The following is a 24,136-nucleotide window of genomic DNA, read 5'->3' as shown; positions in this document are numbered from 1 at the left end:
TCTCGATGTCTTGAACATCTAGATGCAGGTGATCGAAACTCAAAACTGTTTAAAAATTTAAGGAAATCAGTTTTATACCCCTCCTTTGTCTAAGAGATCCTAGTTTGCCTACTTATTTGTCAGAGATCTTATTTTGTTCGCTTGACCAGAGTGTTTATGAATTAATAGTATTTTCAAAAGAGTTTTATCCCGGGGGAGTTCCGCATATGAAAAGGGTGGGGATGCTCGTCGTCTCGCTTAGGGGTGTAAAATTCGGATTTTGGTCTCACTTAGGGTGTTTTGGGCAAAACGCCATCATATTTAGCCGTGAAGGTCTCGTTTAGGGTTGCATGCAAAAAAATATAAAAATACATATTTGATATGTATATTTTTAATTCGTTTTATTTAAAGAAGACGTCTTTGTCCATTGTTTTCATTTGTCTGTGTTTTAACATGGTCTCTTTTAGGGGTCAAAAAAGGCTTGAGCCACGCCCAGGTCTGTCTCCTTTAGGGGTTTAATTCAAAATTTCCGACGAGCATCCCCACCCCTTTCATATGCAGAGTCTTCCCCCCCCCGGGGTTTTCATCTAATTGAGTGATCCTTCCTCCTCACTGCCCCACACACACACAAGCAATGTACAGAGGCTGAATTGCAGATATGCGTGTAAAAAATGTTTACTTCAATATCAAGCTAAAGTAAGGTCAAGTTGCGCTCACTTCCCCTAATGACAATGAACTTATCCGAGCATTTGTTTTGACAGTTTTCTGGCCAAAACCAGCTAAGACCAACAAGGATTCAAGATGTTGTCTTCTATCGAGTGCATCACCTGGCTGGTTATATTCCTAACCGAGTCTGTTGCTATAGTGACAGTGAACCTTCTTTGATCTTACCATAGTCATTTTTATAAAGAACAGCAATCTTCGCACTCGTTCATTGTACCTGGTTACACATTTGACCGTGGCTGACCTGTTTGTTGGAGTATTTTCCGGAAGTGTTGCACAAATCTATTCTCTGATGGCTTGTAACTTCGTACAAATCGATTATTCTTCGCAAGTACAATCTTTACTATTAGCTGGCAGTTATTTCTTCCCTCTCGTCTCCCTGACAAACATTGCTGTGATTTCTTTAGAGCGATTTCACGCCACTTTCTTTCCATTTAGACATCGTGTCACCAAAACATGGGTCTACTTCTTAGCAATTGCTGCTATCTGGGTTTTACCTGGTATTGTAAAAGCGATTCTCCAATTACCAATCTACCTGGTCTCAAACGAGCGGAAGTATTATTTTTCGTTTCCAATATATTGTTGTTTGTGTCTCTTTAGTATCTTCGTTTCTTACACACTTATTTTCTTAAAGTTTCGTTGTAGAGCCCATCCTCAGCGCGTTGCTGCAGCTAGTTTAAGACAAAGAAAACTTACTGTGACATTGTTAGTAACAACTTTGGTATCTTTAGCGTTGTGGCTGCCATATAATATATATTTTTGTGTTGCCTGTTCAACCCCGAGTTTATATTCCTTTTTATCTCCCTTACAACCTATCCGTTTAAAAAATGCATTGCTTGTTTTACTTCATGCAAACTCCCTCGTAAATCCAATTGTGTACAGTATCAGAATTCCAGAGTTTAAAAAAGCTCTGTTGTCATTATGTAAGCGTTAAGAAAGAGACGCTAAAAATAATTTTCCACTGAAAGGTAACTAAATTATGTACTTTGTAACGCTACCTTTTATTGTATACGATACCCGGTAACCTATATTATTAACCTATTAACCTACCAGTTATCCATATTGCTATATGTTATTTAATTTATTTAAGCCAGCGTCATTGATGCAATTTTCATAGAATTTATTGTACTCATAAAGAGGAGATCGCCTTAGAAAAACTATAACAAGCTTGCAGCTGAGATCTTCCTGCTATGAGATATGTCTTACAAACTTACTACTGTAAGAAGAATATGAGTGGCGAAAAAAAATAATAACCTCGCTTTGATTTTCTTCTAAATAGGCCTTCTGTAAATAAAGATAGATTTAGAAATCAAAGCTTATAGTTGACCTTCTCTCTATAATGGGTCCATCAATGTATAAACAATCTGTGGCAATAAGCAAGTTCCTTATTGCCCTACGGCGCTTTGTCGAGATAGTTCTTAGCATGATTTCGAGGCCAATATGGGGAAATTCTTGGCGACAAGACACAGAAACAAGAGGGGATCGCAAGGGTTTGGGGTAATGCGGTTTTGCGGTAATTTTTATTTCAAAGTACGGTACTGCAGTGTTCAGAGTCTAAGCCGGGTGGGCGGCAATTTTAATTTTACGTCGCGGTATTATGATCGTATGCTTATCGCACGCTTAATATCTACGCACTTGATATATAAACACTGCGGTTTCGGTATTTGGGTTAATTTTGATGCACTATTGTGCAGAATAATTTTTCAGGCTTCCTTTTGCACATGCAAAATTTGCCTGAAAATCTGCATGATATGATCTTTAAATGTAATCTGTCAGTTTAGTGTCACCAGGGGGTTACAGTATTGTGGCAACCTAATGTTAGACCTTTTTTTAAGTAAACAATTTGATTTGGAATGTAATTCTGGTAGACTAACACATTTCACTAGAATTGAACTCATGCGTTTTTCTTAAAGCTGCTTTTTTTTTCATCGCCTTCTCGCAGACGTTATGAAAGAGCAGTGGAGCCAGAAGCAACCAAATAATTCTTGTTCAATTATCTTCCAAAGCAAAAAAAACAGTCAAAGCTAAAATAACTTGGAAAATGTTAATCAAAACAACAAAAATCAATTTATTGTGATGTGCATTTTCCATTCTTTAGTGTTATGAAGGCTTGGAACCTTTGTAAGAATTACCGTGGCCATTCCATACTAAGCCGGGCCCGCGTGTGCGACCGTCTCATAAAAAAATAAAAACGGTATCTTGATTAACATCACCCCCTGTAATAAGTATTATCGCAAGGTGTTAAGAGAAATGCAATAAAGAAAGAGAATGGTCAAAACACGGAACAACCATTGACGACATTAAGTGTCTTCAGAGATGCACGTCTTTGAGCCCGCGTTTGTGTGTTGTTGTTGTTTTTTTTTTCCTTTTTGTTAGCGTTTTCCAATGGGCTCTCTACGACAGCAATAAACAGAAAAATAACCACTATCTTTAAATTCTGGAAGCTCCATTATTTATCATCTCTTGGTACCTTTCAGCCGTTATTTTATGACTTTTTTGTACTACTCGACATAACAGTCACAGGAGCGTTGATTGTTCAGATGTTCTCACATATAATTGATATTTCAATAGCTCTAGGATGAGGCAATTAAATTTTTTAACATTTATAGACAATTAAAAAACTTTTTGTTTTTAATTTAGCGAGTTGATTCAAAGGTTGAGGCGATTTTATTGATCACTCGTTTGATTTGACTCGCTTACTTTTTCAACTGGCGAGAACATGTTCTATTGCTACAAGCGAAGTGGCCTTTTTCGGTTTGCCTTCAACACTTTTTTCAAACGAACAAAGGCGCAAGTTCAGTTTATGGGCCTTTATTGACCTAATATTCCGATTAAAGGAATATATATTTTGATTGTTTACAGCCAATTTGAAGTTTCTGTTAAACCAGGGGGGGCTGGCAACGCATTACATGAATTATTATCGCCATTATCATCATTTATTACTCTTCTATATTTGAAATTTCTGTTTAAATCCAGACAAGCCAGGCGTCTCGTCTTGTCACTCATACTAGTTAACGAGTTTGGACGCCATGTTCAGAAATGTCTTTAAAATGCATCTAAACTGTTTGAAATTTTCAATAGAACTAGAAGATACACGATATTTTTAATCTTAAGAGAATTAAAGCAGTTATTCAGCTTTCTTAATGTACGCCCCTTCTACACGGACGTACACGCAAATCCATACCCCCACCGTGGTACAAGGGAGGGGGATGAATGGAACCCTTTCCCAGAGTTTTTGATATGTTGCAGTATTTCGAAACGATTTTACTTTCAGTGGAAAGCCTTTGATCTTCTTAACAAGATGAGGTATATTTTGTGAGTGGTGGCGCCTCTGGAGGCCTGTGACGTCACCAACAAAGGTCGCCATCTTAGATGTTACCAAGATTTAGAAGTCAGGTTAAAACTGCGAGAAATGGCGATATTTTTGTGCTTGACATGAACAATAACACATAAATGAGCACTTTGCATGATTTTAGCCACATATTTTAATTTTATTGTTGACAAAAGTTAAAATAAAAACAATGGCTTGAGCACCTTTTAATTATTACGTCATATCTCTTAATTATAGAAACTGACTATCACTGAACTTGACTAAACATGCGCGCGAAGAATAAACGAACATGTACTGAAAACATTAGGTGCTGATGTTTTACCCTCTAGGAAAAAAACTCGGAAAAAAAACTAAAGGAGATGGGGAGGATTGGGTGGCGACCACCACCCCCAACCCCTTGTACGTCCGAGGGTTAAAATGCATTTAAATTTACCACAGCAATAATAGCAGATTGTTCTAGCTAACTTGTAGATAATTAGGATATTATAAACAGGGGATCGTTGTTGATAGCGTATTATACAAAGTGGACGCGATGTGGGACAGTGCAACTGGTTTGTATTCGTTGACTTAAAGCTGAGTGTCATTAGAAAAGAAGAGCTGGTTCTTTTTGGAGTTTCTATCATGTGAGATTTGGTACTCGATATAATAATAATAATAATAATAATAATAATAATATTTAATACTTATATTGCGCTTTTTCTATAAAAATACTCAAAAGCGCATTACAATATTATTAATAACTAAGTTAAAAACCAGTAAAATTACCGGTAAAATTACAATAAATAAATAAATAAATAATCTAACTAAAAGCCTTTTAAAATAAATATGTTTTAACAGAGCGTTTAAAAGAGTCGATTGATGTTTCCTGTCTTATTGGCAGAGGAAGACTGTTCCATAAAAAGGGGGCAGCCATCGATAACGCGCGATCTCCCAAAGTCTTCTTCGTTCTTAGCCGAGGTCTTTCTAATAATATACCATTATTGTTACGGCGTAGTTGGTAACGTGAGTCCGGTAAGACAGAGACAAGATCCTTAAGATAGCTAGGCGCAACACCATGAAGAATCTTAAATGTAACAAGGAGAATCTTAAAATCTACGCGCAAGCGCACTGGTAGCCAGTGGAGTTCTCTTAGCAAAGGAGTAACGTGACAATACTTAGGTGCGTAGTAAACCAATCGAGCACTGGCATTCATGACTCTTTGAAGTTTCTTAATTTGATACTCAGGAGCACCGTACAATAAACCATTACAGTAGTCAAGCCTGCTTGTGATGAACGCGTGAACAAGCCTCTCGGTGGACTCACGAGACAAATACTTCCTAATGTGCCGGATATTGTACAAATAATAAAACGCGCTAGCACAAGTCTTAGTCACATGAGTCGACATGTCCAGATGAGAATCGAACCAGGTGCCCAAATTGCGCACTGAAGAGGCAGGCGATACCTCAGCTTGGCCGATCTTGATCTTGTCAACGGACACCTTTGATAACTGTCGTTCCGTGCCAATGATCAAGAACTCAGTTTTATCGTCATTTAGCATTAACTTATCATCTCTCATCCATGCGCGAACGTCACGAATACAGTTCTCAATCGCAATCACAGCATCAGCCTCGCTGGTCTTATCAACGGGATTAAACGATATATATAGCTGCGTATCGTCCGCATAGGTGTGAACGGATGGCAGATGGGATTTCATGATGTCAAACAGCGAACTCGCGTAGATGGTAAATAAGAGGGGGCCCAAACAAGAACCTTGTGGGACCCGTCAAGTCAGATTAAATTTATCAGAGAGCGATCCGTTAACTGAGACCTGCTGCGTTCTTCCAGCCAAATAAGATTTAAACCATAATAAAGCCTTATCCCGAAGGCCGAGCTTGGACTGCAGCCTGTGCAGAAGAATACCGTGATCTACGGTATCAAACGCAGCGCTGAGATCTAACATAACAAGCAATGTGACGTGACCTTTGTCCATATTTAGCAGAAGATCGTTTTTAACTTTTAATAACGCCGTCTCAGTGCTGTGATTCTGCCGATATGCGCTTATCCCTCAGACGTATACTCGGACGTATAAGGATCGGGGGCCAGCCCTCTGAGGTTTTTCTGTTTTTTTTTTTTTTTTCCTAGACGACGAGTTTAGTGATGGTCAGCTACCAACTGCTCTGGAATTATCATAAATTACGGCTACTTAGTTTATTGCAAAGTGCAATGGACACTTACTAAAAATTTCAGCCTCCATAAGAACGAAACGGCTCATTGCCTACTGTAATAGGTATTAGAAAGTGCGATCGGTTTTTCACAAATTGTGACAGGTTTAACAAAAAGTGCCATGATTATTACTAATTGCGACAGCACATTTGTCTCATGAAAAACATTCGTTTCACCCTGGCTTTATAGAGCTATAGGTTTTTAATGATTATGGGCAGTTATTGACCCCCCTGGGGGGAAGGCTGTAAAGGGTATCTTTTTAAGGCTTCAGGTATAGGAAATGATAGGGATTTTACTCGTTGAAGTATACGAAAGGGTAGGGAAATCTGTCATTTGGGTCTGCCTTATGGCTTTATAAAGTTGAGAAAACGTTCTATTTTTGTGATTGATTCCTATTTAAACGGCAGTGCATTTACAGCACTTAAAAGGGATGCAAAGTTCCTAACAAAGTATGCGAAAGGGGTACCATTTGTCAATAGAAGATATACGAAAGGGGTACCTTTCTCGTGAAAAATGTTATATAAAAAAATCGTCAAAGCTGCAAGCTGCCGGCGCGTTGTGATTTTCCCGCGCCTGAGAGAAATGACGTCACAAATTACTGAAATGTGATTGGTTTATAATTTCACATGTAAAAATATCGTATTTTTACGTGTGTTCAGATACCACATTTCTCGGTGATAGAAATCCTTGTAAAACACTGCAGTTTATATATATTTATTCAATATGGGTGCCGTGAAAAGGTCTGTTAATTGGTAGGCCCACAGTTATCTTACGTGCTGGATTTTATATCTTTAGTACTGAGATCTACATTTCAATTTACAGTAATTAAACACGTTGTTGTTATGGTAAATAACTTTTTGAACTCGTGAATCTATCTGGTTTTTCTGCAGAGGGATGTAAATAGTTTATTACTGATGATAGATGATATTCTTGAGTGCTAGCATGCCGGCCGTATATTAGTTGTGTACCATAATATAACGTGAATGTTTATTGCTTTTGTAAACTCCCACTTATATTGCTAAAGTGTACAGCCTTTATTGGCTTTAGAATTACAAGAGAATATTTAAGAACGATTTACCCTCTGGATTTTAGTAGTGCAGTGCATGGTTAGGAAAAACAGCTTCTCCGTCCGTCGACAACATTTGCATTACCGGTATGTATAACAAAAAAAAAATTTAACTCAAAGAGAGTACTTGTTATGCTATCATCATGACCTCAACAGACTGCCTTACAGTACTTTATATTTAGTCTAAATTTTGATGCAGGTTTCAGTTTTATCATCTCCCTAACGCACATTTAATCTTACTTTATGCTCTCAAAATGTCACTTGATTTTGGGGGGAAAAGGTATAGAAAAGCTAGAGTCTAAAGATATTGTTAGAATCTGAAAAAAGCGGATGTGTTTTGTTTCCTGTCTTCGTAGAGATAGAAAATTTGAAATTATAAAGTTAGTGTCTCGATTTCTTGAACATCTAGATGCAGGTGATCGAATCTCAAAACTGTTTAAAAATTTAAGGAAACCAGTTTTATACCCCTCCTTTGTCTGAGAGATCCTAGTTTGCCTACTTATTTGTCGGAGATGTTATTTTGTTCGCTTGGCTAGAGTGTTTACGAATTAATAGTATTTTCAAAAGAGTTTTATCCCGGGGGGACCTCCGCATATGAAAAGGGGTGGGGATGCTCGTCGTCTCGATTAGGGGTGTAAATTTCGGATTTTGGCCTCACTTCGGGGTGTTCTGGGCAAAACGCCATCATATTTAGCCGTGAAGGTCTCGTTTAGGGTTGCATGCAAAAAAATACAAAAATATATATTTGATATGTATATTTTTAATTCGTTTTATTTACTCCACTCATATAATCCAAGTTTTCTGTAACATCAATACTTAAAGGAAACGTCTTTGTCCGTTGTTTTCAATTGTCTGTGTTTTAACATGGTCTCTGGTCTATTTTAGGGGTCAAAAAAGGCTTGGGCCACTCCCAGATCGGTCTCCTTTAGGGTTTTTTCTCCCCCCCCCCCGGGGTTTTCATCTAATTGAGTGATCCTTCCTCCTCACTGCACCACACACACAAGCAATGTACAGAGGCTGAATTGCAGATATGCGTGTAAAAAATGTTTACTTCAATATCAATCTAAAATAAGGTCAAGTTGCGCTCACTTCCCCTAATGACAATGAACTTATCCGAGCATTTTTTTCGACAGTTTTCTGGCTAAAACCAGCTAAAACGAACAAGGATTCAAGATGTTGTCTTCTACCGAGTGCATCACCTGGCTGGTTCTTTTTCTAACCGAGTCTGTTGCTATAGTGACAGTGAACCTTCTTACCATAGTCATTTTTATAAAGAACAGCAATCTTCGCACTCGTTCATTGTACCTGGTTATACATTTGATCGTGGCTGACCTGTTTGTTGGAGTATTTTCCGGAAGTGTTGCACAAATCTATTCTCTGATGGCTTGTAACTTCGTACAAATCGATTATTCTTCGCAAGTACAATCTTTACTATTAGCTGGCAGTTATTTCTTCCCTCTCGTCTCCCTGACAAACATTGCTGTGATTTCTTTAGAGCGATTTCACGCCACTTTCTTTCCATTTAGACATCGTGTCACCAAAACATGGGTCTACTTCTTAGCAATTGCTGCTATCTGGGTTTTACCTGGTATTGTACAAGCGATTCTCCAATTACCAATCTACCTGGTCTCAAACGAGCGGAAGTACTATTTTTCGTTTCCAGTATATTGTTGTTTGTGTCTCTTTAGTATCTTCGTTTCTTACACACTTATTTTCTTAAAGTTTCGTTGTAGAGCCCATCCTCAGCGCGTTGCTGCAGCTAGTTTACGACAAAGAAAACTTACTGTGACATTGTTAGTAACAACTTTGGTATCTTTAGCGTTGTGGCTGCCATATAATATATATTTTTGTGTTGCCTGTTCAACCCCGAGTTTATATTCCTTTTTATTTCCCTTACAACCTATCCGTTTAAAAAATGCATTGCTTGTTTTACTTCATGCAAACTCCCTTGTAAATCCAATTGTGTACAGTATCAGAATTCCAGAGTTTAAAAAAGCTCTGTTGTCATTATGTAAGCGTTAAGAAAGAGACGCTAAAAATAATTTTCCACTGAAAGGTAACTAAATGATATACTTTGTAACGTTACCTTTTATTGTATACGATACCCGGTAACCTACATTATTAACCTATTAACCTACCAGTTATCCATATTGCTATATGTTATTTAATCGAGTAATTAAGCCAGCGTCATTGATGCAATTTTCATAGAATTTATTGTACTCATAAAGAGGAGATCGCCTTAGAAAAACTATAACCAGCTTGCAGCTGAGATCTTCCTGCTACTAGATATGTCTTACAAACTTACTACTGTAAGAAGAATATGATTGGCGAAAAAAAATAATAACCTCGCTTTGATTTTCTTCTAAATAGGCCTTCTGTAAATAAAGATAGATTTAGAAATCAAAGCTTATAGTTGACCTTCTCTCTATAATGGGTCCATCAATGTATAAACAATCTGTGGCAATAAGCAAGTTCCTTATTCCCCTACGGCGCTTTGTCGAGATAGTTCTTAGCATGATTTCGAGGCCTATATGGGGAATTCTTGGCGACAAGACACAGAAACAAGAGGGGATCGCAATGGTTTGGGGTGATGCGGTTTTGCGGTAATTTTCATTTCAAAGTACAGTACTGCAGTGTTCAGAGTCCAAGCCGGGTGGGCGGCAATTTTAAATTTTACGTCGCGGTATTATTGATGAAAATAAATTCTGCCTCGCAATGATCTGCTTCCCTTTTTAAAGCATGATAACTCTACAAATCCTAAAAGGTGAACATGAACTGGTTATTGGTAAACTGAATCGAACAGCCGTCTACATCAGATCCATTTCCAGCTAGATTTGTCAGCATGCGTAATTTACACGCGCGCGAGTGGCAGTTAATGTAGCCTGAAATTCATCCGATTGCTTCGAGTCGTTTTCTCCTCTCAACAACGTCTGAATCGACCGGCCGTTAATGCCGTCCAGTGACGTCACTCACTACCCGAAAACCGGGTAGTGATTTTGATTGGTTGATTGCCTAAACATTCGCATAATTATGTATAATTATGAAAAATTTTGGCGGGATTGTCGCTTGATATTCAGCGGATCGCATCACTGGCATTCTTTCGTTTAGTTCAAACATTTCGATAAGCTTAATCTTTATCTTAAACAGCAAAATTGCCCTTGTCTTCGAAACTGAAATGCTAAATTAAACTGCGAATGAAGAATCATTGCGGAGAGTCGGTAGGTTTTTCATTAAGAGCCGCTTTGTCGCGGCGGCCGGTGATTTTGTTTACGCGAAGTTTTCTGAGATCAATGTTATAATTCGACCTTCTTGCTATTTTTAACGTCAAGTGTAATGATTCTGTTAGCTTTTCTTTCTTGTCTCCTTGTTTTTTTCTTCGTTAAGGACCAAATAAGGTTTTCAATTAAAGCAAATCATTGTGTTTTTGAACTAAGTGTTCCGTGTGTGTCGTGTGTGTGTTTATTTCATTGCGTGATTGCGACCGAGTTTGATTATAGAATTAGTACATCCGATTCAGATTTTTACTGCATGCAGTTGATAGTTTGAACGTTTAACATGAATTACAATCGAAAAAAATAAAGCAGTTCTGTATCATGCAGACATTTCTAAACGATACTTCTCGGTTTGCCACTTGAAAATGGTGTTTTACTTTTTGCATGAATTAAAGCAAAGGTCAAGGAGTAGTGACGTCACTGGACGGCATTAACGGCCGGTCGATTCAGACGTTACTGAGGGAGTAATAACGACTCGAAGTAATCGGATGAAATTCAGGCTACAGTTAATTAAAAAATATTCTGCCAGCTCAATTTTCGATTTTATTGATTTCAATAATATTGTTACAGATGTTTTCTTATCTGTTACCAAAGTTCTCATAAGAAAGGCTAAAAGATTATCTAAGTATGGGGATGGTGTGGTCTAAAAATTGCTACTCGTTCTACTGGTTGTGAATGCAGGACTATAGAATTTAATTTCATACTTGAACTAGTATTTGTGTGTGTGTGCTATGTGCCCTTCAGAAAGAGAACGGTCAAAACTTGGAACAACCATTGACAACATTAAGTGTCTTCAGAGATGCACGTCTTTGTGCGCGCGTGTTTTTTTTTTGTTGTTGTTGTTGTTGTTGATGTTGTTGTTGTTGTTGTTTTTTTCCTTTTGTTGGCGTTTTTCAATGGGTTCTCTGCGACAGCAATAAACAGAAAAATACCCACTATCTTTAAATTCTGAAAGCTCCATTATTTATCATCTCTCGGTACCTTCCAGGCCTTATTTTATGACTTTTTTGTACTACTTGACATAACAGTCACCAGAGCGTTGATTGTTCAGATGTTCTCACATATAATTGATATTTCAATAGCTCTAGTATGAGGTAATTAAATTTTTTAACATTTATAGACAATTAAAAAACTTTTTTTTTTTTTAATTTAGCGAGTTGATTCAAAGGTTGAGGCGATTTTATTGATCACTCGCTTGATCTGACTCGCTTTCCTTTTCAACTAGCGAGAACATGTTCTATTGCTACAAGGCAAGTGGCCTTTCTTCGGTTTGCCTTCAACACTTTTTTCAAACTCAAATACGTGCAAGTTCAGTTTATAGGCCTTTATTGACCTAATATCCAAATTAAAGGAATATATATTTTGATTGTTTACAGCCAATTTGAAGTTTCTGTTAAACCATCATATGAATTATTATCGCCATAATCATCTTTGTTTATTATTATTGTTCTTTATTAAGGAGGTTCACCGTGATAGCAACACACTCGGCGGTGAATACAGTAAGCAAGATGATACACTCGGATAAAGAAAAAATCATCTTGTGATGAGTTATTTCGCCGATGGTGTTATTGTTTCTTGCGTTTGTGTCGTCCGCAACAGTTACCTGTAAGAAGAATAACCTTTGCTCAGTATTTTGATCAAAAGAAAGGTCTCGTAACCTTAAAGAACGATCGTAAGATACGATATAGCTTGTTTCCCCGTTTTTTTTTGTTTTTGTTGTTGTTGTTTTTTTTTCAGTTTGCTTTGCACCGTTACCTGAATTCTGAACGCCTCGAACACAAAATGCGCACACCGTTTCCAGATGGAAAAAAAGGATGAACAATGCTATCTGATAGAAGAAGCGGATAATTTCTTTGTTTTCATTTAGTTAGTTAGTTAGTTAGTTTGTTTCTATTTTTTTTTGGGGGGGGGGGGACGCAAATTCTTTTCCATGCGCTCAATAACAGATGCGTAAGCCACAGAAGGCCAAACAATATGTGACTGTTAATTTGTTTGAGTTTAGAGGAGATGTATCGGAAAACCAAAATATTCTATATTAACTTCGATGAATCAACAAATCTGTAAAAGTATTAGACCTGTAGACCTGTGACAGTCGCCGTTTACGGCGACAACCATACCACTAGAAAACCTTTCAGGCAATGGTAAGTTTTTGTTTTTCTTTTATGTTCATATATTCATTGCGATATGTAACGATAACACAAGCTTTTTTGATATTCTCTTACATCGGTCTCAAAATTCAAACTTACAAGCGTTCAAAACTATCGTATCCGTGTTTTCTCTGCGTTAAAAACAAAGGGCAAATACAAATTTAAAACGTTTGCTGTTAAAAAAAACAAACGCAAGTCATAACTTTAATATGGATTCCAATTGTCTCTTAAATTAAAAAAAAACGAGAGAAAAATAAATGTAAGAAAATATATAATTCCAAAACACACCTCCAGTCCTTTTATTTTTACTTTTAAATATTTTTTCCACTTTCCAGCCTCGTTTTTAGCATTTTTTAAATAAATTGAATGGTTTCTGCACCAGTTATGAATAATTGACAGCTTAAACTGTTTGATGAGCAATTATTGTTTTCTTGATCAGAGCTACTGGATTAGAAAGCAGAGGGGTTTTATTAAAGGGACAGGTTCACGGTTAAGTGCATGCTCATTCGTCAAAATGCTGTTTTTCTGCCGAGACATGCTGTATCGTCCACGCAAGCAATGTGATTACGCCATAATGTTGTCAAGGAACCAATCTGCGCATTCTCCTGGCAGTCATTTGCACTTGCTCAACTTAAGTATTTGCAAATAGCTGTAAATTTAATAACTATGAAATAAAACCTTCGGGTCAACAATAAATTCAACGTTGGTAGTGTTGGCTAGACTGTTTATTTTTCCGTGAGATCGTCGTCACATAGCGCGTCTTACCGTTAATGGCGGCCATGTTGATTTTCAAATGTACCGCGGGGGCGGGCATCGGGGACTATACATGTAGCTCTAGGGGGAGGGGGACGAGAAAAATAGAGGAACTGTAATAAGGGACGGACCATTAGAAAACTTATGGGGGGGGGGGGGGGGGCGGGCGAATTACAAAAAAATATTAACGCAAGGGAAAAAAAATCATCCACGCCAATTAATCCTAAAAAAATATTCATGCTATGGCCTAAAAAAAAATCATACAAGGAATCTGGTAACGAAAAAAAAATTCCTGCGGCTCGAAAATCCCCCCCCCCCCCCATAACTTTTCTAATGGTCCGTCCCTAACATCACTGCAGCTCGCGTTCACGGAGCGCGTTGTACCAGGCGTTTGATTGGTCATCAGACAATGAATGTTAATTTGCGTTGACAACGGGTTTAGTTCACTGACAAGGCGTTGACAAGTCGTCGATTCTATAAAACGTACGCTGTCAGAATACCATAAGGCACATTGCGCAAACACACGAAGGAATTTTGGCATTTTGCGGATAAATCACGTGAGTCAACGTGCTTTTATATTAAAGCAGCACTGCCAGGGCAATGTTGTAACACCGTTCCTGCCAAGCGAATTGAAATTTAACGCTACGCCGACGCAAGAGAGACGACCTGTCAGAAATGCCTGGCTTTTTATCGGATGGTTTAATCGTTTAATCGTGGTGAGCCGAGCATGCTTAGCGATGTCATTAGGAAAATGTTTCACCTGTGCATGTTTGCCGATACTATTTGGATGAATGTTCCAGAAGTTGTTTAAAACCACTGTTTCGAAAGGAGATATTTGTAAGCACGCGAAATCGGTGCTAAATGTGTCTGGCATGTTTTTTTTTTGTTATCGCCAGCGGAGTTTCTTAATTAATGCATGGTAAAAGGCGTGAAATTCCTGTCACGTCTCCTGAACGCGAGCCGCAGTGATGTTATTACAGTCCCTCCATTTTTCTCGCTTCCTCCCAAACCGCCCCCCGCCCTCTAAGTAGTTTTGACACTCATCCAAGATGGCAACCAGTAACGCGTAGCACTTGATCTCGACGATCTTACGGGGAAATAGGGGACTATGAAAAGTCTAGTAAGTGTTGGCATAATCCACTAATTTTTCTGCGATTTTAGTACTCCTCCATCTTATTTCATTTTACTCTGAAATACACTTCTAGCTTGAAACACACGTTGAGATCGCTGAGATACATGTGAGTGCGATTATTAACCGATAGAATTAAAAATAAATTGGAGAAAAAGTATTTTTAATTACTGTGCATGCTTTTGACCGTGAACCTGTCACTTTAAGAATAACATCAGGCTGCTTTCAGGGTCGATTCAAAGTAGCCTTTACATTTTTTTCTTTGCAATAAGCAGGGTTTTTAGAGCAAATGTCTGTAAAAATCGAGCAAAATCGAAATTTCGCGGCCACAGTCAAAAAATCATTTTCGCTCATATCTTGTCCATAGATAGGCATAAGTAAGTAACTAAACGTGGTGTAGTTTATTTTTTTAAAAAAAGGCCGCTTGGATTTGGAGAAAATCGACAAAATCAATTTTCGTGGTCGGCGACTTGAAAACAACCAAAATTTGAGGCAAAATGAGGCAGTCTCAAAACTTCGCTCGCACGTACACAGGAAGAAAGCGGGGTAAAATATTTCCCGATAAATCAATTTATAAAGGGTTCTACTTCTGGTTTGGTGATGAATTCTTATCTTAACGATAATCTGGAAGATAAACGATGTTATTTTAGTTTGGGTTCCTTTTCGACTAAACGAAATTTACATTTAGGCTGAAAGTTGCGTTTTATATTTTAGGCATGTGCTACACCTTGGTTTTGCCTGAAACTCAAGTCAATTGTTATTTAAACATTGTGCTAAAACATATGTAAGAATTGGCCTGGGTAATTAAATTTGTACTTCACACGAACCTTCTGAAGTTGAATAAATTTTGCTTAAAATATGAGACCTTTCAAGAAAATCGGTTGGTTGTTGCTCGACAAGTCACGATGGCTGGGCTCTCCAAGGGAAACTTAACTCACAATCGCACTTGTATTGTGGCTGCCCTCGAAAGTCGTACTTGGCATCCGAAGGAGTTTCGTTGTTATTCACAAGAAAAAAGAGAAAAACTTGAATCGTCAGATCTTTCCTTTATCTCCAAATAATCTTTAACTCTTCAGTTCTTCAGATAATAGTTCTTCAGATAATAGTTCTTCAGATAACAACTTAGTCTGCCTTACACGATACAGATGAGCGAAGGATTACATGGATTGTAAACCTAAATCACACATGTGATAAACAAGAACATGGCGGCAACTAGCTCGAGTCCTAAGCAAAATGGTAACAACCGCTGACCATAAATACTGAAAACTCCTTACTACAGCACTACTGTAGTAACATGGCTCCTCAACTGCATGTCATGCAGTTAAGACAAAACAATAAACCTACATGAGTCCCTAAGGCTAAACGTTCATCAAACTATCAGTTCGATACTCAAACAGTAGAATCTCGAAAGCTCAAGTCATTGATCGGCAACAGCGAATGAGTGTTAAATGAGTTAATCAAAATCAAGTGTTCGCTACAGTGTTCATTGACAATGAAACCCTTGCAACGTCTTTCAATTGTTCTTTGTTGGCTCCTCGATGGGGACTTCCCTGGTCTCCTCGTGAAAGACATCTTCCTGGAACACTTCATCTGCAGTCAACAATAGAACGAGCTTGTGTATAGGTCTGTCTAAATATGATGGTGGGCGTTGGCGTTTGCCACTATCATCCAAATTCCCGTCTGCCATCAGCAACCTGACCTTTCTGACATATCCGTCGTCACTTGGGTACACCTGCACTACTTTGCCAAGTGGCCACTTGTTGCGCGTGTTTTCACTTTCCTTAGAGATGACTATATCACCAACAGCAAGGTTTCTCTTAGGCTGGACCCACTTTTGCCTGACTTGTAACATTTGAAGATACTCTGCCCCGCCATCTCAGCCAGAATTCATTTGCAAGATACTGTACTCTTCTCCAACGTCTACGACAATACATATCGGCTCTTTGAAACTTTCCTGGGGGCGGTAGCACTCTTTTAGGTTTCATAGTAAGAAGATGGTTAGGAGTCAACGGCTCTGGCGCTTCTGCATCACATAAATTATCGACGCTGAGGGGTCTTGAATTAATAATGCACTCGACTTCTGTCAAGAGTGTTCGCAATGTCTCATCATCAAGTTGGCTGCCAGCTTGTAACAGTAGTGGTTCAAGTGCGTTGCGTACACTACGAATCATACGTTCCCATGTCCCGCCCATGTGACTAGAATGGGGTACGTTCAACTTGAATGGAATCCACTCGCATCCATTCCTTAGCAAATAGTCTTGAACATGATCTTGATTCATCTCACATAATGCTGCTTTCAGTTCGCTTCGTGCACCAATGAAATTTGTCCCTTGGTCGGACCTCAGTTGTCTCACAGCACCTCTCCGATTCATGAAACGTCTCAATGCATTGATAAATGAAGAACTCTCCAATGAATTGGCAGTCTCTAGATGAACACTTCGTGACCCCATACATGTAAACAATACTCCATAGCGTTTAGTTTCACTTCTTCTCTCTTTGACAATGAACGGTCCAAAGTAATCAACGGCACAAAACGAAAAGGGAGGAGCTGGTTCAAGTCTGTCGTCAGGAAGGCAGGCCATCTTCTGCTGCTCAGTGGGCCTACGCAGTCGTCTACATGTCACACAACTCGATATAAACCTCGCTACTTTTGATGAACCATTGATCAACCAAAAGCCACTTTGCCGCAACTCGTTATGCGTCATACCACGACCCATATGGTTCACTTTGAGATGGTGATGTTGAATCAACAGTTCAGTCAAGTGTCCTTTTCGCGGAATAATGACTGGATGCTTCAGATCAACTGGTGTATCTGCTCTTCTGATACGACCACCAACACGAATTATGCCATCACGGTCCACAAACGGATCCAGTTTGTACAGCGAACTGGTCTTTCGTAACGCTTGGTTCCTCTTTCTGGCTTAGTTTCTGTTTGTCTCTCCGTTGGTTACATTTAAGACGCGGAGAATTTGAAGTTCCTCACGGAAATGTTCGTACTGCAAACATCTGATGATGGTCTTCTCTGCCTCCTGAAGCTCTGGAAGTGTAACTCTCAGTATTGACTTCTCAACTTCTGTACTTGACCTTGTTACTGGACTCTCGGGTTTCTTAATTTCCCTTCTTTGAAGCTTGGACTTCAGACGTAAACATAGAGCTATGACCTTTATAGCACGGTACCAGCTAGATACACCATCTAGCCTGCTTGTTTCAAATTGATTTGGAAATGGAGCAACACTTCTGACCTTCGTGGTCAAAACAAACACTCTCTTCACCTCCGGGTCAGAGTCTTGAAGGCGAGGCAGCTCCACGTTTTCTGGTTCACAGGGTCCGCTTCTCCACAAGAATTCTGGACCAGTTAACCACAGAGATCCTTCAACCAGCTGCTTTGCGGTGAGTCCTCTTGATGCTTCGTCTGCGGGGTTGTTGTTTGTGTCTACGTAAAACCATGCGTTGGGATCGGTTAGGTCTCGGATTTGCTGCACTCTGTTAGCAACATAAACGTGAAACCTCTTGGCTTCATTGTTAATGTATCCGAGAACTACTCGGCTATCCGTCCAGAAGAACTCTTTCATCTCCGGGTACTCCAACTCATTTCTCACGAACTCACTCATTCTTGCAGAGATGGTAGGAGCAGCTAACTCCAGCCTTGGAACAGTCTTGTGTTTAAGGGGGGTTACCCTGGCTTTTCCGACGATGAAGGAACAATGAGCTTGATCGAGTTCGTTAATCAATCTTAGATAACAGCATTGACCATAACCTTCCACTGAAGCATCTGAAAAATAGTGGACCTCCACTGTTTTCACTGGGCCAAAGTTGTCTGGCTTGAAACATCGCTTTATCTCTAGTTTCTCCAACTGTACGATTTCTCGCCGCCACTTTTCCCACTGTGGGTGTAGATACTCTGGAACAGGGCTATCCCAATCTAACTTGTCTTTGCACATCTGCTGAAGAATCTGTTTACCTCTGAGTGTAACAGGGGCCAGGTACCCATTAGGATCATAAATGGAGCCAATAGTGGACAATACACCTCTTCGAGTTAAAGGGCGATCATGAAGTTCAATCCGGAACCGGAAACTGTCACTTTCAGCGCACCACATCACGCCTAGAGCTCTTTCAATAGGTAGTGGATCTACAGCTAAGTTCAGCTCCTTTATTTCCTTTGAATGGTCATCAACCGGAAAGGCTTCAAGAACTTCTTTCTTGTTCGAGACTATTTTATGTAATCTGAGACAAGCCTTGCAACAAATTGCTTGACTGGCCTTGATTAACTGAATGGCTTCGGGTACCGTTGATACAGATTTTAGTCCATCATCTACGTAGAAGTCCTTGCGTATGAACGCCGCAGCATCTGTACCAAACTCTTCTTCGCCATCGTCAGCTGCTCGCCTAAGCCCAAAGTTCGCGCAACCTGGGGAACTGCTGGCACCAAACAGGTGAACTTTCATACGATAGTCGACTACTTCCTTTGATGGGTCCCCATCCAACCACCAAAGAAAACGTAACAGATCTCTGTGTTCTTCGGCAACTAAGAACTGATGGAACATGCTCTTGATGTCCGTCATAAATGCAACGCTTTCCTTGCGAAAACGACACAAGATACCCAACAGATCGTTCATAAAGTCAGGACCTTGCAGCAAGTAGTCATTGAGGCTGACTCCGTTAAACTGGGCCGAACAACTAAACACCACCCTTATCTGTCCTGGTTTCTTTGGATGGTATACACCTGTATGCGGTACGTAATTGACTTTACCGTCTTGAACTTTAAGACGATCTACCGGAACTTCCTCTGCACATTGTAAGATTATGTCCTTCATAAAGGCCTGGTAATCAGTAAAGAATTTCGGATTCTTCTTGAATCTGGCCTTCAACTGGTTCCATCTCTTTACTGCGAGTTGGCGGTTATTTGGGAGACACACACTGTCTGATTTCAACGGAAGTGGCATCACGTAACGTCCATCCGATTGTTTCTTTACTCCGTCCTCAAGAATCCTTAGAAATCTCTCATCTTCCATAGAATAAGGTTTGTACTTGGAACTTGTCTCAACAAAGACAGTTTCTAACACATGGAGAACTTTCTCTGGGCCAATAATCTCTTTAGCCTTCGTGGCGAATGCAAACTGGCTACGAATTTCTGAAGCTGCAACTCTATTGCACACACCCTTATCTGTGTTTTCAACATCATTAGACTTGCAGACTCTTCCAATAACTCCCCAACCAAGTATAGTCCTCTGAGCGTACGGCTCGTCATCTTCACTGGCAACTATTTCCCTGGGTCGGATAGCTCTTGGGCAATTGTTTCCAATCAGGATAGAAATTTCTGCATCTGGGTGGTACGGTGTCAACTTATCGGCGATGGGCTTCAGATGTTGCCATTCCCTAGCCACTTCAGGTTTTGGAATCTGCGACCGGTTAGCTGAAACAAGTTCCCGGGTGAAGGCCACTGGCATCTTCACTACACATTCTCTATGGTAGTCAAGAATCTCTAGCCCAGATATCTTTTTAGTTTTAACACGGGCATTTTGCTGCTGCATTGTTGTCAACAGAAGCTCGGTTGATGGGCCTTGCAGGTTAAACCGTTCACAAAGAGTCTCAGACACAAAACGGACATTTGAATGATCGTCGAGGACTGCATACTGCAAGATTTCCTTCTCTGGCTCTCCCACTGGTCTGACCCACACTGGTACTATCATGGTGTGATCAAATCCACCGCTTTGTTCAGGAATTAGACATACACTCATACAATTTGAGATGGCAGCATTGTCTTGTGTTAGTTCCTTGTGAAGGCATGTGGGATGTGTTCCTGAGCATGTTTTCATTTTGCATTTCAACCTCTCCTTGCAGTTCGCTACCTGATGATTCTTACTGGCTGCACAACCCATACACAAACGTTCGCGGAAGAAGAAGTCTCTCCTTTCACTGAAAGGCTTTCTACAGAAATCAGCGCAGTCATCTAACTTGTGTTTTGCACCACAAAACAGACACTTCGTCAAACCATTTGGACCAGGGTCCTTTGATTTACTAGAATTAGTGGGGTCTGATTTACTGTTACCACCACCCTTAGCTGATGTAGAAAGAGAACTACCCTTCTCATTATCTGGTTTCAGCTTCGGGTTTCTGTTCAATCTTGGACTACTTGATGTAGCGAGGCCTTCTAACTCTGGGATATTTGCCTTTTCTGCTGCTTCTCTGATGAAATCTGCAAACTTAACAAAGGTAGGGTAACTGGCTTCACCATGGGTATGTCTCCATTGTTTAATTGCATCTCTCCACTTGGTTTCAAGGTAGTAGGGTAACTTTGATAGTAACTTTACATTCTCCTTTGCATAGTCCAGTACAGAAAGACCTGGAATGGTGTTCTTTGCTGCTAATACCTTGTCTAATATGTCTGAGAACTCCCTTAAGGCACTGGCATCCTTGGGTCCTATCTTAGGCCACTTCTCCAACTTGTTAATAAATGCTGTACTCACAACATTACAGTTTCCATACCTTTCCTGCAATACAGACCTAGCTTTCTGATAAGCATCTTCTGTCCCAATCAGAAGATAATGTTCCACAACTTGCTTTGGCTTTCCAGTTACATACTGATTCAACATATTCAGCTTGATGTCTGCTGCCAGTGGTCTAGAGTCAACTAGAGCATTAAAGGCACTCTTCCACACAGGATATTGCAGGGGGTCTCCTTCAAATACTGGAATGGTCAGTTTTGGAAGTTGTCCAGAAACAAACAGTTCTTTGCTCACAGTACTTTGTTCTAAGTTACCTTCTGTTAACTTGTCCATACACCTTTCTAATGATGAAGCAACCTTTTCCCACCCTTCCCAGAAGGAGTTAACTTGACCTTGAGGATGAACAAACTGGTAACTTGAAGGAGAATTCATAACTGTTGACATAATTGGTGATGGACCACTTATGGAGTTAGTTACAACAGGATCAGTTTTTGCCGACGAGAAAGCTTGTGTACAAACTGCTTCTGTTTGAATGGGAAGACCAAGTTCAGGTTCAAAATGACGAACAGCAAATACTGACTGTGTTACGGCTCCCGGGGAGAATGATGGAGCAGAAGCCCGCAGACCACATGTTGTAGTCTTTGGTGTGGATGTTTTTGTCAAAACAGGTGTTTGGGATACATGTACTTGGGACTGAACTGATGTATTAGTCTCATTTGCACGGGTAGTTACTGTTAGAGATTGCAAGAATCTTTTCACCCCTTCGCCTTTACTCTCACTAGGAAGATTGACTAGATCTTCTTCAAGGGAGGGTGTTTGCTCATTATCAATCTCTTTGCATACACTTAACTTGGCTCTACTAAGTTCAAGTTCCCTCTTAAGTTTGAATTCTTCCAGTTTCTGCTCCTGTTTTACCCTTTCTATTTCTAAGGCCTTTTCTTGTTCCACATAGGCTAGCTTCACCTTCAAAGCAGTTTCTTCCTGTAGAAGCTTATATTTATCTACTTTAGTTGAAAGTACACTGTCTGAACTTGATTTTGACTTGACACTTTTGGTTGTTTTACTCCTCTTTGAACCCTTAGAAATGACAGAATTAGACTCCAAAACTGTTTGTTCCAAATACTTTATCTCATCCCTCACATCTCTTTCAAAATCAGACCACTCACCACAAACTTGCTCCCAGATGTTCCTGACCTTTGCTAACTCATCGTCTTGAACTGTTTCCAAAATGTCATTATATGCATCCACAAATTCATTCCACAGAACCTGTGCCTTACTAAGCTCTTGCTTCCACTTTGATAATTCATTACAATGTCCCCGAAGCAACAGTGTTTTTCTCAGTGTTCCCGTAAAAATTGACCTTTTATTCTTGAAAGAGTTCAACTTTATATCGTTTTGATAGGATTGACCCTTTTCGGTTAGCTTCCTAATACGAACTTCCGACGAATGCTGTTCATTTTCCACATGGAAAAATCCGTTGTTTTCGGCATTCTCCGATAGATCAACAATTAAAGGCGAAGACTTCTCGCAAACATCATCCAAACAATTATTTGAAGCGGAACTTACCACCTCACCACAAACATCCGACATTGGATCCTCAGGAATATCACTCAACTCTCGAGACATGACGAGTACTAAGTCCAAACCAAAGGCGATCAGAACTAGCTTTCTACAAAGGCTTACACCACTTGGTATCCATTCAAATCCTCCACAGGTCGTCCGGCTTTCGTTATGAACTTCTTGTTGTGACAGCGATGACTTTACAGTGGTTAAAAGCTTCACCAAGGACCATTAAGTTGTTATTGTGGCTGCCCTCGAAAGTCGTACTTGGCATCCGAAGGAGTTTCGTTGTTATTCACAAGAAAAAAGAGAAAAACTTGAATCGTCAGATCTTTCCTTTATCTCCAAATAATCTTTAACTCTTCAGTTCTTCAGATAATAGTTCTTCAGATAATAGTTCTTCAGATAACAACTTAGTCTGCCTTACACGATACAGATGAGCGAAGGATTACATGGATTGTAAACCTAAATCACACATGTGATAAACAAGAACATGGCGGCAACTAGCACGAGTCCTAAGCAAAATGGTAACAACCGCTGACCATAAATACTGAAAACTCCTTACTACAGCACTACTGTAGTAACATGTATTAAAGACATTTGTACTGAAACGATAATTTTTGTTACCTCAAATGCGTTTTCCCGTTCTTGTCAACTGGCATTGCGCCTTGTCTCATGCTAATCAACCGAAGATCCAAAAACTCGAGGAAACGTGGTGCGTGAAAATAACCTCAAACCGAACATGGCCTATCTTTTCCGCAGTCACACTTTTACATCCAATGCCATTTAAAAATTCTAGGTCTCACAAAAACTGCGATTTTGATAGTGAAACTTTCGGGCTGCCAATACCTCTTTGGTCATAAAAAGTCTGGTCAAAAGTGTTGCGTGACAGTATTCACATGCTTCCCAATCTAACCATTTGAGCGACGCCTTTTTTAATGTTCTTGTCAGAAGTAGCATATTATGCTACTAACAATCCTAATTATTTTTTTTTCTTTTTTCCTAAGTTTTCTTAAAGAGTGCTTCCATACAATACCAAATAACCAAACATATCGTTTTTCACGTCAACTTTCCCCCGTTGCCTTGTATGTGCCTTTGATTGACTTCAGGCTTCCATCTCTAGCTATTTCACCGCGTTATTAGCTATCAAGCGGCTGTCTTTCCTCTCGCATATGCAAGTTCCATTTTTTTGGATAACAGTTTTCGTAAACATTCTGCAATTATCTTTCAGTATATATATTTTTTCTAATCTGAACATGGTTATTCAAACTCTTGTTTCAGTCTGTTATATACAGAGGAACCCCGCCTTGCGACCACCCCGTTTATACGACCACCTCTTGCCTCAGCTCACTTCCCATAGTCTTTCCACCCAGACGTGAAAATCTCCGAGTCATTTTATTATTTTGAAGACCTCTTTAATGCGACCACCTCGGTATCACGACCAGGATTTTATGGTCCAACGCTGGTCGCATCAACGGGGTTCCATTGTATTGAAATTAATAATAATAATAATAATAATAATAATAAT

At 39.5% G+C, this 24,136-nt stretch overlaps 2 protein-coding genes across 2 annotated transcripts; one reads left to right on the top strand and one right to left on the bottom strand.

Annotated features, from left to right (window-relative positions):
• The first annotated feature begins 966 nt into the window (after positions 1-966).
• LOC140937273 (uncharacterized) lies at positions 967-5,750 on the top strand. The gene is made up of 2 exons (XM_073386816.1): positions 967-1,625; positions 4,970-5,750. The coding sequence occupies exons 1-2, from the start codon at positions 995-997 to the stop codon at positions 5,032-5,034; spliced, it is 696 nt and encodes a 231-aa protein (XP_073242917.1). The 5' UTR covers positions 967-994; the 3' UTR covers positions 5,035-5,750.
• Positions 5,751-16,419: 10,669 nt separating this feature from the next.
• LOC140928163 (uncharacterized) lies at positions 16,420-17,319 on the bottom strand. The gene has a single exon (XM_073377874.1). It carries the CDS (start codon positions 17,317-17,319, stop codon positions 16,420-16,422), a length of 900 nt encoding a protein of 299 aa, XP_073233975.1.
• Positions 17,320-24,136: the final 6,817 nt, after the last annotated feature.

This window comes from Porites lutea, chromosome 1 (genome assembly GCF_958299795.1).
Source record: "Porites lutea chromosome 1, jaPorLute2.1, whole genome shotgun sequence".
Taxonomy (NCBI): domain Eukaryota; kingdom Metazoa; phylum Cnidaria; class Anthozoa; order Scleractinia; family Poritidae; genus Porites; species Porites lutea.
This window is presented reverse-complemented; position numbering and strand designations above follow the sequence as displayed.

Bases quoted from the DNA above. Each gene is read 5' to 3' on its own strand.
- LOC140937273 (XM_073386816.1), top strand. From the start codon at position 995: ATGGCTTGTAACTTCGTACAAATCGATTATTCTTCGCAAGTACAATCT. The intron at 1,626-4,969 runs GTAAGCGTTAAG...GATCTCCCAAAG, and splicing joins AAAAGCTCTGTTGTCATTAT to TCTTCTTCGTTCTTAGCCGA.
- LOC140928163 (XM_073377874.1), bottom strand. From the start codon at position 17,319: ATGGGTCGTGGTATGACGCATAACGAGTTGCGGCAAAGTGGCTTTTGG.